Here is an 18,901-nt window from a genome sequence, read left to right on the forward strand (position 1 = left end):
AGAAGTCCTTGACAGCCAGCAAGCCGATGGACCGACAATCTCCCAATTGGATTTAAAGAACTCGGCGGAGAAGCCATCCGGGCCCGGGGCCTTCCCCTTGGCTAACGAGAAAACCGTGGATTTGATCTCCGCATCCGAAACCATCTCATTGAAGGATCGGATCTGCTCAGATGTTAAAGGCCTACGGACAACCTTTTTAATGTCTTCAACAGACGGATTGAGCAAGGCGTCGTGCGGAGATAATAATGAAGAGAAGAAATTGACGAACACCTGAGGCACAACCAGCGGATCAGTAGTTATCACACCAGATGGATCCTTGACAGAGAGGATTCTGTTATTCAACTGCCTTCTCTTGACCGAATGATGGAAAAATTTGGTGTTTTTATCACCCTCTTTGAGCCATCTGATTCTAGATTTTTGACAGAAGAAGGACTCTTCATGGTTTCTCAAATCAATGAAGGCTCGACGACAGGAAGCCTCCCTATCAGCCAGATGAGTATTCATGGGATCAACCTGGAGATCAGATTGAACAAAGATACAAAATTCTTAGCCTCAATGTCACTTTACCGAAATCTCCGAGAAAGCATCCTGGTTTAGGCGCCTCAGGCGAGCCTTAAGCATCTTAAGTTTAGTGACTAATTGAAACATCGGGACGCCTCTAATCGAGGAGCTCCAAACTTGATGCACTATGGATTTAAAATCGGGGTGCTCTTCCCAGAATTGAAAATACTTGAAAGGTTTCCTCCTCCGGGGAGGATGAAGGACTCTAACCACAATTGGAGTGTGATCGGAGATACCTGAATTGAGGAAGGCCGCTTCAGAATATGAGAAGTCAGTGTTCCATCTGTTGTTAACCAAGGCACGATCGATCTTCCTCATCTTCCTCAAGTTTCCAGAGGATGTGGTCCAGGAGTAACGAAGCCCGATGAATCTAAGGTCCGTAAGCTCCGTTTGAGCCAAGCAGTTGGCAAATTCATCAAAGTAAGGTATCCAATTGGAGGAGCCTCCCATACGATCAGATGGATCTTTTATCGCGTTGAAATCACCTGCAACTAACCAGGCAACATCCTGGAAAATCTCGTTATAGTGCTGAAGGTCCTCCCAAAGAGGCCTCCTACGGACATAAGTATGCTCACCATAGATAGTAGAAACTGAACAACTCCAACCAGACATGATACAACTAAGGGAGCCATGAATGGCTTGGTCCGAGATAGAAATTGGACAAAAAGAGACGACCTCCGGGTCCCAACCAACCCAAATTCTCCCACGAGGGGAGCAATTGTAATTTGCAATCCAACTCCACCCCCGAATTAGAGAGGCGGACACAGAATCAAAAAGCTCCTCGGGCACTTTAGTTTCAATCAAACCAATGAGGCAAAGCTTATTAGCCGAAACGAACCGCCGCACTTCGGCACGCCTAAGCGGATCGTTAATACCCCTAATATTCCAAAATCCAAAAAACATCCAAAAAATAAGGGGTAAAGGCTTACCTCTTTCTAGAGGCTCTAGAGGCCGTAGCGGCCTTCTTTGGACCCAAAGGGAGAGGAGAATCATCCAGCAATTTACGGAATTGGTCCTGGAGATTGGGAGCTTTTTTCGCAGGTGGAATTTTCGGAGGAGGCTCACTTACATCCGGACTATCATCATATGATGCCTCCCCGGCGCTGAGTTACAAATTTCTTCAGAAGTCTCACGGACAACCATAGGAGATTCCAACACCGGAGGGTCAGGTGCAGAAGACGAAACAGTATCATCCGAGCAACGCAGCACTCCATGGGGATTTCCTTCCTGAATATTAGAGTCAGGTTTAAGGGTCTGACCTTCTTCTGTCAAAGGAGAAAGGCCAAACGATGCAGGAGCAGTGGATGTCTCGGCGGCCATCTGACTCGTTGAGCCTCGCTTCTTTTTTTTCTTCTTATACTTTTGCTTCACTTGCTTCCACCCTGGATCATCCAAATCTGCAGGTATATCTGGGTCAATATCAGCAGGAGCCATCACCTTGGACGGACTAGGAATATCCGTAGCAAGAGCACTAGGTTCTCCAATGTGCAGAGATTTATTCATAATCGCACAAGCCGTGGGAGCTGCAGAGACCAATTCCAATTGAAGGTTGTGGGAGTTATCACCTTCATTTGCAGATGCAGGTTGAAGAGCGACTCCCTTTCCTTTAGAAGACTTAGCAACAACTTCAGGATTACCATTAGGCGCATCTGCATTTTGATTTCCTGCAGAAATATCAGCAACAGCAGCAGGAGCAATAGTATTACAAGAGTGTCCAAATAGACCACACTTCATACAAGCAAGTGGCTTCCATTCATATTCCACTTCTACAGTATCAATTCTTCCATCCGTTTCCAGCTCAATGGTTTCAAAGACAGAGTGCTGGACTGTTATTTCAACACACACACGGGCAAAAGATATCATAGACATCCTTTCGGTTCTCTGGTCGACGTATAAAGGTCTCCCTATAACACTCACAACCTTACTAATTGATTGGGCAGACCAATATTCAACAGGAAGGTATCTCAATCTTATCCATACCGGGACAGTCTTATGCGAATCCTTCCTCATCTCCACACCCGGCTGCCATTGCTGTAGCATGAGTGGGATTTTTGCGACGAATACAGACTCGCTTCCAGATCTTTCGCCTGAAATCCTTATCAGTAATTCTCAGGAGAAAGACTCCCCTGCTGTTCGATAGCACCTCCTGCAGCGCTGGCCCCCAGGCTCTTCTTAAGGCCTCCTCTACCACCTTAAATGGAAGATTTTTCCCTAAGAAATACCCCACTAAACAATCATATAGCTTCGGATCAGCCGCCTGAATATCAGATTCATCCATACGCACAACAGGTTTGCTGTCAACAATCAACGGAGGCACATACTCCAGATCATAACCTTTGTTCACCGCACTTGCTACTGAAGCCCAAGAACGAGCAGCAACAGGTCTAGAAGCTCCCCTTGAAGAGGGCCGCTTAGACTTCGATCTACCCCTGTTCAGACGGCCCGAACGAGCAGCAGAGGAACTACGCGGGTTCGCTGGAACGCGCGATGCAGACGGAGCTCCACGGTTATCCGCATCCAAGGAAGGGCGAACCGAGGGGGTCCTCATGTTCGAATGGGGGGGTGCAGGACGAGAATTCAACCCCTTGTCATTCCTATAGCTTTGGTTCACATCATTCTCCATTGCAGAAGAATTCGAGAAAACCAGAGCAGCAAACCCTAATCCATCGATTCCCGATTACCAAACGTGTTTCTGTTCTTTTTCTATTCCAGAAACAGAAATTTTATACAATTACCAAACGCGTTTTTTGTTCAAAAAATTGTTCCCCGGAACAGAAACACTTTTTCTATTTCTGTTTCCTGGAACAATTTTTAAACAAAAACGTTACCAAACGCACCCTAAGAGACTCCAAAGCAAAAATTGAGAAGTTTAAAACTAGATTGATAACCAAGAATTCCACTTAAAGAGAAGGAGTAGACGATGAATAAACATTTTTTCAGCCTCTTCTAAAGATTTTTTTCAAAGTGATCATGATATTAGTAGCTTATCTTAATATAGAGTTACACCATATGGTTATTGAAACTACCTTTATACTTCACAGATAATATGGTTAGAAATCCACTAATTAAAGGTCTTCGCCATTGTGTATTTGAATGACATGTCATTAGCATGGGCTTAGGAGTATCATGGAATGCTGTTGTTTAGTATGAACTGTTTTGATTTTGCTCTAATAAAGTTTATATTTGTATTTGTTACATTTAGTAACATTTTGACATATATCAACTCTTTTTACATTCAATAAAGTACTTATGATTGCATTATTATCATGTTTAATACATATTGATAAAAATCTTAAGATACCGTGTAAATCTTGAGTAAAGGCTAGAAGCATCTAGGTAGTCATGGAGGCTTTCAACGAGGGGCTTTGTTTCTCCCAAGCGATGTGGGACTCCTTTCGTAGGGGCTTAACATATACCCGGATCCATCGAAACCTGGCTCTAATGTAAACTAAGGTTCTCATCCCCAAAAGAGTTCTCGTGAGGTGAAGGCAGCCCTGGAGGCTTTTAAATAGAGGGGCTTGGCTTCTCCTAGGCGATGTGGGACTTCCTTTTGCAGGAGTTTAAAAGAATATGTCTTCTTATACATAAAAAATGTTAACAATAAAAATAAGACATATATATATTCATTGGAATAATAAAGACATTCTCTAGTGATACATCAAGTTTAGTTATACTTAAGGAAAGAGAATGTTGATTGACAAAGAGTTTTGTGACACATAAGGTATTACTTTCTATAATGTGTTATTCATTTGTTATAATATCATATTGAATCCATGTCAATAGAGTCAAAAGCACTCGTGACCATGATTCGGTGTTTGAAACTTATAGGATCGTATTGATTGTTAAGAATTATCTCCTTTACCAGTATAAAGATGCGCATTTAGTATAGTAGCCTAAGTAAGAAAATGTAAGAGTTTTTTTTTTTTTTATATGGGTTACATTAATTGATATTGTAATTTACCATTTTATGGGATTGGTATAATAAAGTAAGATATAAAGTTTTTAATTAATCTAATATCGAGCTAGCTAATATGAGCTGAGTAAAGCTCCACCTATGATGAGAGGGCTTATGGTTTAAAATTTTATAAATAATGTTCAAGTTTTTCTGCTTACCTTGATGCGCAAATATCCTCACATTGGGAGCGTTTACTAAATGCTAAGAGTGAGGAGTAATCTCATCAAGCTAGTAATACAGAGGGCAATAGAGGAAAAATACTTGAGCTTTGAATCGTCATTATTCCTCATCAAGAACAATGAATTCCAAATTAGGCACGCAAATCTCTTTTACTTGATTATATATATTCTTAATTCTAGCTATGGAGATCTTGGGTGCTATTTTCACAACTACCACTTTCATGTCGCACGTGGTTATAAGCTCATTTGATTGAACTCGGTGATTAACATCCGCCCTTGCTACTAAGAAGACGTAGAAATGGATTAGACTATGCCAAGCACGCAGAATTCATAAGCCTCTAAATTTAGGCATCTTACAATTTTCTCGTCGCCACGTACTTTAACCTTCAAGATGAGTTTTATCGTTTTTCTTTCTTTGGTCCTTCGTTTTTATGCTTTTACCTTTCTTCTTTTTCCTCGAACAGCCACTCCGCACTATCCAATAGGGGTGAGCACGGTTCCCGGGTAGAACCGGGAACTGGAGAACCAAACCGGAGGTTCCGATTCGGTTCCTGGTTCCAAGGAGACCGGTTCCGGTTCCCGGTTCCCAGAAAAGGGGAACCGGAACCGGTCATATAATTCAAAAAAAAAAAAACCCTAACTTCCCCCACAAATTTCCCCCTCTGCGGATTCTTCCCCCTTCCCCTCTCTTTTTCTCTCTTTTCTTTTCGCCCCTTTTCCCTCCCTCACGTCACTTCTTGCCCACCAACTTTTTTTCTTTTCTTCTCTCTCCATCTCTTCTCTTTCCGGTTCCGGCCCCGAATCGCCTAGGGTTTCGGATTGCGCTCTCTCTCTCTCTCTAGAATCCTCCGTTTCTTTCTCAACGAGCGCATCCTCCCGGCGCCGTCTCCGATCTCTTGCTTTCCGGGACCTGATCCGCGCGACGCCCTCCGTTCCGCGGCCACTCCGATTCGGAGCTTCGATCGAGCGCTCGTCGCCGTCAATCGCTCCCGCCTTCTTCTTCTGATCTCTTTCTTGTTTTTTGTGGCTTGAGAGAGCGAGAGAGAGAGAGGGAGGGGGAAATGGTGAGGGGGAAGACGCAGATGAAGAGGATAGAGAACGACATGAGCAAGCAGTGACGTTCTCGGCGCAAGAACGGGCCGATGAAGAAGGCCTTCGAGCTCTCCGTCCTTTGCGACGCCGAGGTTGCACTCATCATCTTCTCCCGAGGGGCAAGCTCTACGAGTTCTCGAGCTCGACGATACGGTAGGTTTTCCTTGCATTTTTGCTCGTCTTCGCTTGCGACCCACCGCTCCGGCGCGCCGTAAGCCCCGACGCCCCGCCGGCTGGGTCCTCCTCTCGCTCCACCGCCGCTACAACCAGACGCCGTAAGCCACCATTCTTGCCGCGATGCCGCTGCCGTTGTCTCCGCCTCGCTCCGACGACCCAACGCCAGCCCGCGACGCCCGACGCCGTTGCCCAAGACCCGCCGACCGACGCCCCCGCTCGGGGCGCTAGAAGCCCCGACACCCCCGCCGCCGGGTCCTCCTCTCGCTCCCGACGCCCCTGCAAGTGCATGCTACTTTATTCTTGGTTGTGAATGCTAGTAGAGCTAAGTTTTAGTGTTTGACTTCCTCATTATTGTGAATTATTTAATACTTTTGAGGCTTTATTCCCCTTGTTTTTTCTTGACTAAGTGTGTGTCTCCAAGTGTGCCCTCTCTCCTTGTTCTAACCCTCTTTGTGTCGGGCCTTCCACATTTGAGTTGACCCTCCGCGGATGATTTCGACTTTTAATATGGTTGCACTTATGCCTTGCTTCTCATGCAAAACTCGTTTCTGCGATGATAATATATTAAAGGTCTTACTATGGCAAGTCTGTTGGTGCCATGCCATTTTCGAGCGAAATTGGGTATGATGGATGGAGGCTCGATTTTGTTAGAGGCTTTTGGGGTGGCTATGTCAAAGACTACTTGGATGCTAGTGAACCTTACTTTGCTGTTGGTGAGTACTCGGGATTCCCTCAGCTATACATATGGAGAAATGGATCTTAATCAAGATGCACACAGCAGAGAATTATCGACCGGATAAACGCTACAAATGGCACAAACCGAGCATTTGATGTCACCACAAAAGGAATTCTTCATGCCGTAAGCACTATCACCGATAGATAGGCACTTTTTTAGATGTTCGGAAGCATAGACACTCGATTAAGTGCACCGACTCTAGATAGAGGAAATTCATTCGGTGTTTTGTTTTTCTTTTTTTTTTTTTTTTTTTTTTTGGATGAGTATGCATACCATGTCAATTAATTTGTTCACGTTATGCTTAAATTAGAGATGTACAGCTATTACACCGTTGGACCCGGTGTTATTCAAGTAGTTATGCTCTTGGATGTTGCTGGTGAAGGAGAACTGTAGACTAAAACTCGTGCTCTAACCCTTGAATTATGTACTAATCTGCACTTGATGAATCTCACTAATTAGGTTGCTGAAGGACAGGCTTTTATAGATTACTTGTATGAGCATTAACTGTACCGCTGATTATCTTCAGAAGCAAAAGCTCTTGATTCCTGATTCTCTCTTTGTGCTTTCTAACCGAATTAAAGGATTTAACTTGGCGTAAAGTGCCATTACCTCAACCAACAAATTTATAGAATCAGAGAGTTTGTTACCCTTCTTCAAGTTTCAATTATGTGTGCCGATGTTTCAATGCCATCCATTAGCCAACATCCGGCATTATAGATAACTGTAATTTTTAATTTGTTAACAGGTTAACCGTAGCAAAACTTCTTCACGGACTTACAAAAGATTTCTATGTTTTGATAAAAACATATGGTTTGAGAAGAAAGATCGGTGACAACCAGCATCTTGACAAGTGCTGAAGATTCCGATAATATGCGCGTACGTTATAATTCAACTCTGAAAATGAACTAAAAAAAAAAAAAAAGAATCTGTTGGAACCTGGAACCGACCCTGGAACCTGTGACCGGGTAGGTTCCAGGTTCTTGGTTCTGAAGGGTAGGTTCCAGGTTCCAAAAAATTTAGAACCTGTACCCGAGGGTAGGTTCTAGGTTCCAGACGGAACTGAACCGGAACCTGGAACCGCTCACCCCTACTATCCAAGTCACTACAACCCACCGCTATCGATGCGCATCTAGCTGCTACCGCCGCCCTAGCCATTAATTTGATGGTGCCCAAATTTGGCATTTGTAGTTTGTGTATGATTATGTTTGGCCTAAATTAGTCCATCATTTCGTGTTTGCCCTTGGGTCCGCTAGTCAACATGTGTAAAGAAAACAGTGGGAGCTTTAGGGGAAGTGTTCCTTCTCACATGGCATTGAAGTGCTTTGAAGATGAGATTTCCCATACTGGGAATAGGATGATCCCCAGATTGTTTGTAAGGTTTTACCTAAATAAACACTAAAACAGAACAAAGAATGTCAGTAAATACACGGTCAAATGCTGTTATATCCTAAACTTTTTACCAACATTTTACAAATGCGGCTATAACCAGAAGCTTTGCCCTCATTTATAAATCCAATGACATGCATCGCTTCTGTCGACGTTTACAAATGCCGTTATATACATAACTTTTGCCAACACCAGCTAGTATAATGTTCGTACTTTTTCTCGATAATTGTTTGCCCACGTTATTTACACAAGAGAAGTGCTCATGCAGTGTGCAGGAAGGGGTGAAAAGATCAATCTCCAGCGGATGCCGTTCATATATGAAGAAAAAGGTCTCTAGGTTGATTTCCATTTGGGATAAGTCCCAACAAGATATTTTGTTGACCAAATTCTAATTAGGAATCACAATTGCTCACTCACATCGAATTCAAGTTAAGCCGCATTTGAGCCAAAAGGAAAAAGAAAAAGAAAACATATAAACAGCTGCTTTTGCCAAACAATGTCGACAAAGTAACTTTTAAAAGATTGATCAAAGGTGGGACCCGAGCAAGTCCTTAAACTACTCAATGGAGGTAAAGGCGGGAGATCTGCCCTGGGGAGGGAGACCCTGTACTTGCCTCCCCATCCTCTTAGTCAGTTGGATAAACATAGACCGGGAATTAGGGGGTCCATAGGTAATGAAGGTGGGTAACCAATCCTAGAAACACTGCGTCTGTGGAAACACAGGCTATGACTGGGCTGGTATAGGATAACAAATCCCTATCTCTTGCCTGGCGTGATATGGAGAGGGTGAAAGGCCCTCGGCTTGTTTGCCATGCCTTCGGCACAGTTCCCTAACCAACTGAGCAAACAGGTCCCCCGGTTAGGGACTACGCCGAAGTACCTTTTAAAAGATTGATCAGTGAACTAATCGACACAGGATGTATGGGGCTCTCTACCAATTCTCGGAAATAAAACGTGAATTGATGAGAAAATTAAAAGTACGAAGGCCAAGGGTAATCATGACCGGCCATGTAAAAGGGCATTGGAATGTAAAGATAATAGGAAGATACATTTTTACAACAAGTGTACATGATTGATTGACCGTCCTTTGCTCGAATTACAATCCTCCTAATACTTATAGCTACTAGCGGCAGTTAATAAACAGTCAAGTAGCATATTAGCCAACAATGAAAACAGATAAGCTGTGTACTATTCTTTTGTGTTTGTACGAACTAGTTTAAAAGCTCACGATTCAATTCAAATTAAGTAGAGCAAACCTTTTCGTGGGACGCGCTTTTGCACATGCTACCATAATTAATTAATGCCTGGCATCAACAACTTTATGTTTAATTGTTGGTGATGCGTTAGCCAAATGATCTTGCTTCCATTGCCTAGGATGGAAATTCTAGCTCGGTCTTCGCCGTGAATAGTTGATGGAAAATGTTATTTCCTTGTTCTTGCACGGCCCTAAATAATGTCGCATAGGGATGGGGGGTGTCAATGGTTCAATTTGGTTCAAGTTTTCAGGAAATTAGAACCGAACCAAATCGTTTGGGCATGTATTAAATTTGAATTGAACTGAAAGGTAGATTCGGTTCGGTTTTTTCTTTTTGGAAATATTAAAAAGAGTCTTAATGAAAAATGAGAGATATTGTGTAAGTTGTAAATAGGAGATTTTCAACTTGGTTTGGTTAACTGAGCTGTACCAAAACTATCTGAATCGGAATAAAAGAAACTATTTTTATATTATCCGAACGGAATAAAAATACATGAAAATTCAGCTTGATTCGCATCAATTCCGGTTTGGTTTAGTTTTAGATTGTAACACCTCTACTGTTGCATGTTTCTATCCTCTTGTTTCGGTCAGCAGAACCGTAACTGTATAGGAGATGTCAACTTCGAATTTTCTACGATTCAACTTGAGCTATCAAATTTTGACGAGCCAACCTCAACCTTCCATCAGCAGCCAAGATGAACCAAACCAAACTATACTTTACAAAAGAGAGGGGGAGGGGGGAGGAGACTGGAAAAAGATAGGGAAAATGCCTAAATTATTACTGATAAACACGCGGTTGAAAGCAGGAAACAACAATAAAGAAATGCTGACATACTTATCCTTGTAGAACTAGAATCTCATTGCATTAATTTATCGATGATATCGCCCAATAATGCTGCACTTCCATTCGATTAATCAATTCCCATGTGCAAATCCCATGTGTAAATCCCATGTACGCGCCCAAGCTCCTCTCCTAACGATGCCTATCTCTTCACTTAAACTATTGCATCAACTACTAATCACGTGTATTAATGAAGTTAGATAGGCATCTTCATATCCATCATTCAACAATCACTGCATCGTTATCGTAAAAACCCTACTTTTCTATGTTATCAAAAGGCGCTTCCGTGCGTGGATTTTCTTTGTCCATTTCCGCAAGATTTGTTTACTCCCGGCTTCTTCCCTCCCGACGGTTCTCGTCTGTTCTGATTCCAATTTGGAGGCAAAGCCGGCCTGAGTTGGGAATGTAGCACGCAAGGGATTCGTGCGTGCTTCCGCAGTTTCCGGGCGGAGCAACAGACGTGTCGGATTTAAAATGTTGTGCCTCTGTTTAGCAGCAAATATAGGTTTTTTTGAGTTCAAAACTTGGCTAGAAGATACCGTCAAAGCGAGGAAAATGTGGGGATAAAAATTGACACGGCTTTAAATCTTTATTCGGTAGAGGGCGATGATACGGGGGAAAAGAGAAGCTTTAGAAGGGGTATCATGGAGAAAGTTAATTTTCCTTGTTTGCATGAAAGAAGAAAGGGAAGGATTGAATTAAAGGGAAGTGAAAGATTTTATAGGATCATTATGAAAGATTTTATAAAATCACTGTCAACTATTTTAAAATTTAAACAGTTAGATGAAGTGTAATTTGGTATTTATGTATTTTATCGGAGAGACTTGCAAAAACACTTGAAGAGAAAAGTTATCATGCCAAAAATGAAGGAAAAGTTCTTAAAAAAAATAAATAACAATCTAAATAATTTTCTCACCCATTTTCGCGGCGATGTCATTTGCTTTTCTCCACATTTTTCCAAGCTGGAAAAGATGAGGGGAATGAGAAAGTTAGACATGTTGTATTGTATGTCTTTAAACATTTGACTTATTCAATTTAAAATAAAGAGTGGAGTTAATAATAAGCGCACTCATGTCATTCGTAAGACATGCTTAATTAAGAATAATTTCGTCATAGATATTTATAAAATTTGCCAAAACTCTTGTGGTGTGTTAAACCTCTTACAAATCGGAAGTTGCTAGTTTGCAGATTTCCCGGTTCCTTGAACCTTCCCAAGTCCTAGGTTCGAGTTGGCTACAACACCTAATACGTAAGCTAAAAATCACATAGAAATTCCTGTCAATCAACATTGTTGACTTGGTCGATTGGAAACCTAAATTGCCTAAGCAGCTACAACAAAAATAAACTACCCGGGTGGCTCGTTTAAGGGCGTTAACCAGAGGCTGAGGCTAGGGTTCTGGTTACATAAGGGATAAATTAGCGGCCCATGATGCCTTTTAATACCATAAATTCTCAATTAAGCCCTAAGTCGCATTTACCGTGCATTTGCTTTAAAAGAGTTTGAAAATCAAATTTCGCCTAACACATGATCAAACAAAAGATCCATCTCCTTCGGTTATTCGTAGCAATGACATGGTGTCGATATGATAGTTATCATCAGCATCTTCATTTGCATTTTTCACCAAAAAAAGAAAAAGATCAATTTGAATAAAAGTATATACCAATTCTTTTTTTTTTTCACCAGATACTCTCTTTTTTTTTTTTTATAGTATTTGACATTTTATTATTTTAAATGTTATACCAATTCTTTTCCGTGAAATAAATATTATGTAGATATTTTATCAAAAAACATTTTTTTAAATTGAGAAATAGAAAATGAGAGAAGAATTTTACTTATTTCCTTACAAATAATGCAATGATAAAGTTGGTTGTTGCACCGTAAAGACAACTAACAAGTTTCAATGAGTGCAATTTCTAGAGGATGGTGGATTTTGTTATCTTCTTTATTTTTACCTCTTTATAATCATTTTTCCTTTGATAAATTTTATAATGTCTTTCCATTGAAGCTAAACTAATCTCTATACGAGTGCTAAACAGCAAATACAATAAATGAGATAAATAGAACTTTGGTTTAATAATACTAGGTCTCGGGCATGTTAGGTGTGCGTGTATGATTGATTTTGTGCTCTTTGCTGTGCAATAAATTTTTTTTAGATCAACATCAAACTCCGAATAAATGTGGAAGTGAGCATGAACAATCAAATTGATCTATTTGTGAATGATGAAAAGTTTTCATGTAGTAAAATTAAAATGTAAAGTTTACAAAAGATTTACTAAAGTAAGAGGTTGGCGGTTATTTAGTGGTGCGAATTAATGGATAAATAGAGTCAAAATTGTTGGTGATTATCATTTTTAAGGGCATGTAGCACGCAAGGATTCGTGCGTGCTTCTGCAGTTTCCGGCGAAGCAACAGACGTGTCGGATTTAAAATGTTGTGCCTCGGTTTAGCAGCAAATATAGGTTTTTTGAGGCCAAAACTTGGCTAGAAGATACGGTCAAAGCGAGGAAAATGAGGGGATAAAAAATTGACAAAGAAAAAGATCCATTTGAACAAAAGTATATACAAGGTAAAGATTACATTGACAAAAAAGAAGAAGACAAATACACAACATCAAACAAATTTGAAATCTAAATCGGAAGATATCGATATGCAAAATTTGCTTAATTTTTTTTTAAAAAGGTACTTCGATTTTCTGACGGGAAAATTTAAAATCTTATTTTTGACTTTTCCTTACAAAACAAACTCCCGTGACATCCGTAGAGGCAGAAGTTTGAATTGCTGACAAAAGAAGTAGAAGTTTAAAAGCGAAAATGGAAAAAACAATAAAGGCAAAGCCCCCCGACCGAAGTTAAATTTTTTTTTTATTTTTACCGCTGTCAATTAAAGCTCTCCAGCTGTCGAATAGTTACGGGGTCGGACAAGTCATCCGCCTGACCAAGCTATTTCATTTAATCCTCGGATAGACTTCCCGCGTCGCGACAAAAAAAAGAGGGAGAAAAGAAAAAAGAAAAAAAAGAAAGAAGAGCGGAGCTCGCGCCCGGTGACGTGTCGCAACATAGACATCTCCATCCCGATTGGTCGTGACGCAACGCGTGGGCCGCCCCACCCGCGACTTGACGCTACGCGAACCTTCCGAGAAACGTTGGTGTCTTAAAGTTAGAGATCACAATTACCTTTCCGCCCTCCCTAAAATCCTGTGTGCAAAGGAAATCCGCCACGGACGGGGACGCCCCCATTGGTCCACGTGTCCCACGCGACTTTCGAGGAGGAACCGGCGGATAAAGTCGTCGTCGTCTATCCTATCCATTACTATTGCTAATCTCTCACACAACTAACTTTTTCCCCTCCGTCGGAAGGGCGAAACGAAATCGGAAAGTCGAAGTTAATTTCTATTGGTCCGTTCCACGTGTCGCCTCGTGTACAATTACTAGTCACGGTATTATCTTAATGTTGGTCACGTCGTGTCATTCTTCAGCGATCAAAGGGCGCGCTTTTGACGGATTGTGGTATTGCGTGAGATCCTCCCTCTTCCGTAGTCATTATTCATGGATATTTGTTTTATCTCCTATGGGATTTTCCAGTTAATTGCTTAGCCAATAGGGCATTTATAAATGATGCGAATTTGAATATGTCAAAATGGTGTCGAGAACCTATTGATTGCACATCTAATTTGGGGTATTCGGGTCGGCTTATCACAACTTCCCATTCACAATCCGATTTGCAAATTTTGTTGATCATTGCTTTATATTTGGTATCGATTGGCCTTAAAATATTGTATTCCTAAATATTTAACAGGATTTTAATTGTCTTTACGATTATGTAATGTCTTGTTATGGATGGATCGATTGAGCAACGGGAAAATACCGGTTCAATGAAATAACAAGAACAATTTCAAAGTCAACGATGCAAACTACATGCGGGAGCGAAACTTTGAAATATGCCCACACAAACACACGCGCACAAATATGATTCATCTCATCGTAATAATTTGCACATGCGAAGGGCAACGGCATATCTCGATGTTTCCCATTTTCAAACTCTGTCACGATCGGATCTTTTTTTTTTTTTTTTTTTTGGGGGTTAAGCAATTTCTTTCTATTGGGTTTAAGAGAAACGCAATGATGAATCGATAATAATATCATTTAATTAGCATTTTATTTTTGCTTGCATGGATCTGGTAAAAGCAATCTGCAGAGGAGCTGAGCTGAGCTGTGCCGATCCCATGTGGTAGCGCCCCCGCTGAAGGAGAAGACCCATGGCAGGTCGTCGTCTTCCAGTCATTATTTATTAGCTTTGAGAGACTTCTTCGTGGGTCCAAACCAGTGGAGAGAGATAGAGAGAGAGAGAGAGAGAGAGAGAGAGATTATCCTTAATTAGCAGATCACATCACTCCATCCGACGCAACTATAAAAATGCGACCACCCTCCAGCAGAGGAAAACTTCCTACACTCCACCTCCTCCTTCTCCCTCCCTCCTCCCTCGTTCACACTTGAAGAACTTCAGCAATGGCCGCCTCGAGAATGATCTCCCGGCCTACGCCCGCCCACAGCCGCCCCTATGCTCCCGACGACGCCGTCTTCGAGTTCGACGAGCCCGATCTCCTCTGGTCCTCCTCCGACGACGCCCCCTACGACCCCAGAAAGCCCCAGCCCCGGTCCCTGAAGAAGCTGCAGAGGAGGCCGTCGTCCGCGGCGGAGGCCCCGCCCTCGCAGGCCGCGGCGGCGGCGGCTGCTGCGGCTGCGGCTGCGTCGTTGCCGGTGAACATACCGGACTGGTCCAAGATCCTGCAGGGTGACTACGGAGAACACCAGCGGGGGAGGGAGGGCGCCGAGGTTTTCGGCGGCAGCGACGGCGAGGTAGAGGACGACGGGGATAGGGTACCGCCGCACGAGTTCTTGGCGCGGAGGAGGGGCGCGTCGCTGTCCGTCCACGAGGGCGTCGGGAGGACGCTCAAGGGGAGAGATCTACGTCGCGTCCGGAACGCCATTTGGAAGAAAGTCGGCTTCGAAGACTAGAGAGAGAATACAGAGAGACAGAGAGCTGGCTCCTTGTCGATTCGACTAAAATATTATTATTACCAGTTATATCATATGCTCGGAACACGTATATTGTGGTCGGGGAAATTTTTGATACAGCTTTAGGCCGTGCTGGAGATGGAGAGCGAGAAACGCAAAGCCTTTTTCTCTCCGTCTCTCGCTCTCTTTCACATCGGCACAAGCTTCATTTTCCCCCATAAGTTCTTTCTTTCTTTCTTTCACGGATCAATCTGGTGTTTTTGGGGTGTTGTGTTTTCTGTTCTTGCTACTTTTTGAAGGAAAGAAGACGGCTCTCCTCTCTGCATGTAATTCATCTCTCTCCTTTCTCGATCGCGGTGGATGCGTTTTTGGTTCTCTTTTTCCGCTTACAAGCAGAGCATATTTATGTTCCAATTCTGCCCTCCGTTTTTTTCTTTTTTGCCTTTTCCCGAATGCCAATTTCCGGAGAAGAGAAAAGACGAAATGAATGAGGATGGATCGAGACTTCGCAAAATAAGAATGCACGAGGATGGAGGATGGCCGTGGAGGTCTTCCGGAAGACGACAAAAGTGGTGAGGACCCATGGGAATTGTCGGTAGGTGGGAAAGCTACCCGCGAGCTATTATTGCATTAATTGAGTTGAGCCCCCCGAAGAGAGAAAAAAAAAACCCGAAGCTAGGACAGCTTTCCGTGTGAACTTGTTTTTTGATTTTTTATTTCTTTTATCGTTGATAAACAGGATAACTATGATGTAAAAATTATTTCGGTGAGTCGAGGATTTTTATAAAAAAATTTAAAATCATATAAGTATTCGATTTTGCGAACAATTGGCCCTCAAATATTTGTTATATATAATGAAAGTATCTGTATCATTCTGACGGCATGCAATAATATATTTAGTATAAGGACGAAAAGAAAGGGCCTTATAACCGAATATCTCAAAAGATATATTAATTATACTAAATAAAATTTGGTCCAAGGCAAACAATTGAAGAACAATTGGCCTTCGAATATCTATTATAAAAATAAAAACATTCATATTATTGTAACAGCTTATGATCATGTTTGCTATAAGAAAAAAATAAAGGGTCGTACACAAGAATATCTCAAAACATATGATGATTATACTTCATAGAATTTCATCTAAGATAGACACGCTATACACGCGTAAATATTTAGCAATGGCCTCGAAAATGACCATCAAGAATATCAGTTGAATTGATTAAGATATTAGATATATTTTTTTTTAATTGGCGACCGGGGGTATCTTGGGAAGGCGAATCTAAGCCGTGTCGTCCGTTTGCTAGCAACGAGTAACGTCAAAAGGGATGCTAAATCGCTAATTGACCGTGTCAAATAATTGAGTGACAAGCTACTACACGATTGGATCATCGACATGCTCTCTTTCTATCTGGTACCGTTTCCTTGAAGGGGCCAGGCGCGATTTTGGCATTTTTACACCAACACAATGCCACGATTGGATAATAGCACTTGCTAATTATTTAGTATGTTCAAGCACCTGGGCAACAAGCACTAAAACCTAGCTTTTAAGTCATAATCCTAATTAATTCCGGGGCGGTAATGACGTGACTCGATCCCCATCACTTGAAGTTATCTTCTGGATTACTTTAATCTAATTATGGGCACGGCCATAATTAAAGAAAAACCACATCAAAATCTTGTTACCAAACACCAACTACTCAAGTTGATGTTCTTAATGCAGAGGTAAAAAACAGGAAGAAGAATGGGCGACCTCATCATTACTATAAGTGAAAATGTTATTGGAAAGAGAGATCAAATCCCCCAGTTTTGGCTTAATATTAGCACGGATCGATGGTTTGATCTGTGAAGGGAGTTAATTCAAAATTTTCCCGAGAAAAAAGGATCATGGTGCATCTTCGATTTTAATTTGAATGAATTGGCTATATCACTTATTAGAGCTAGAACGAGTGAAAGCAATAATTTCACAACTTCAAGGATCAACAAAATGCCTTCAGTTGCTCATCTTTATTGATAAAAAAAATTATGCTTGCGCTATTTCCATCTATTTATAGCTCACGATACCTCATATCATATTGAATTGATTAATTTATCCCTCGCGGATTCACTATTGATTTAAGATTATTTCTTATCCGTTGTCTTTTTTTTTTCAATTTTAATAAAAGAAAAATTTACCCATGCCCTTCCAATTAACTTTTTTCACCCTAGCTATTTCTTCTACGGCCATCACATTTCAACGTTTCCTTCATATTTGTCTTTTCATGAACTTATTTTCCATTATTATAATATAAGCAATAACTAATCATATATCAGAGTAAAAAAATATTAATTTTATCTACAAATGTTTACTTTATTCCCTAGATTATCTTCATGATTATAAATATTTTTACTTCGACTTTTTGTACAATTTTTTGGGGATTTACTAGAAGATTGATATTGTGGTTGATGTATACATTATATGCAATTTACTCCTCTTACTCGTGCTTAAGTTATTTTTTAAATAATAGTTTCCTAGTACAAAATAAAAAAAGAAATATACCACTCATCAACAAAATAATTAGTTTTCTTTTGTTAAAAACACAATAATTAGTTAGCTATCAACCAAATAAACTTTTTTTTTTTTTTGTGGAAAAGAGGTACACCGATTATGTTCTAGATGGAGAAAGAAAAGGAAAAAACCTTAGTCTTAAATCAAGAGAAGCCTCATATTTAATCTTAGTAAATGTTGTTTGAGAGAAGCATGTGTAATTTGATCTCTAAAACAAAAGAAAAAAAAAAGGTAAGAAATAATCTTAAATCAAGAGTGGGATCTGGAAGGGTTAATATAGTTAATTCAATGTAAAAATGGTGTCAAGAGCCAATAAAGGAGTGGAAATAGCACGGATTGAAATTATCTTGTTAATTATAATTTTCCACTATTCGCATGCACGTAAGTTTATTGCTTGACTAAATAATCATTAAGTTTGCTTTAATTCATAGATTATAATAAACTACGCTACTAAATGATGAAAGTCATATATCCCTACTATACTTATTTGTACCTATATTACAGCTTATTGAAAGAACAGATAAAACAATCTTTCATTATTTCTATGTTGTAAACGATTGAGGAAAAATTGTTCAAAAAAATCCTATATTTATTATATTTTTGTTAATTTAGGGTGCATTTGTTTGCGTTTCTGTTTAAAAATTGTTCTTAGGAAATGAAATAGAAAAAAGTGTTTCATTCCAGGAACAATTTTTGAACAAAACAACGCGTTTGGTAAACTTGTTCCGGAATAAAAAAATAAACAGAAACATGTTTGGTAAATTTGGATAATTTTTTTATTTCTTTTATTTTTTCTATTTTTTTCTTATTTTTCTATTTTTTTCTTTTTTTTTTTTTTCATTTTTTTTTTTTTTCTTTTGGCGGTCGCCGGCCAAGGCCTTGGCCAGCCGACCGGCCGGTGAGGGTCGGCCTCGCCTTGATCCGGCGACGCCGAGCTCGCCCGGCGGCGGGCGAGGCGTGGCCTCGCCGGATCTGGGCGAGATCGAGCTCGCCCGTGCCGGCGCGAGGTCGGCCTCGCCGGATCTCGGGCGAGATCGAGGTCGCCCGTGCCGGCGCGAGGTCGGCCTCGCCCGGCTACGGCGAGCCTCGGCCTCGCCGGGACGGCGAGCCTCGGCCTCGCCGGGGGCCGCGAGCCTCGCCGTGGCCGGGCGAGGC

The 18,901-nt window shown here is 41.2% G+C and overlaps 1 protein-coding gene across 1 annotated transcript; it reads left to right on the forward strand.

Moving 5' to 3' along the window:
- Nucleotides 1-14,528: 14,528 nt before the first annotated feature.
- On the forward strand, nucleotides 14,529-15,551 carry LOC104435621. The gene has a single exon (XM_010048336.3). It carries the CDS (start codon nucleotides 14,689-14,691, stop codon nucleotides 15,196-15,198), a length of 510 nt encoding a protein of 169 aa, XP_010046638.2. The 5' UTR covers nucleotides 14,529-14,688; the 3' UTR covers nucleotides 15,199-15,551.
- Nucleotides 15,552-18,901: the final 3,350 nt, after the last annotated feature.

This window comes from Eucalyptus grandis, chromosome 1, assembly GCF_016545825.1.
Source record: "Eucalyptus grandis isolate ANBG69807.140 chromosome 1, ASM1654582v1, whole genome shotgun sequence".
NCBI classification, from domain to species: Eukaryota; Viridiplantae; Streptophyta; class Magnoliopsida; order Myrtales; family Myrtaceae; genus Eucalyptus; species Eucalyptus grandis.

Excerpts from the sequence above, each read along its gene's own strand:
- LOC104435621 (XM_010048336.3), top strand. The coding sequence starts at position 14,689 with ATGGCCGCCTCGAGAATGATCTCCCGGCCTACGCCCGCCCACAGCCGC.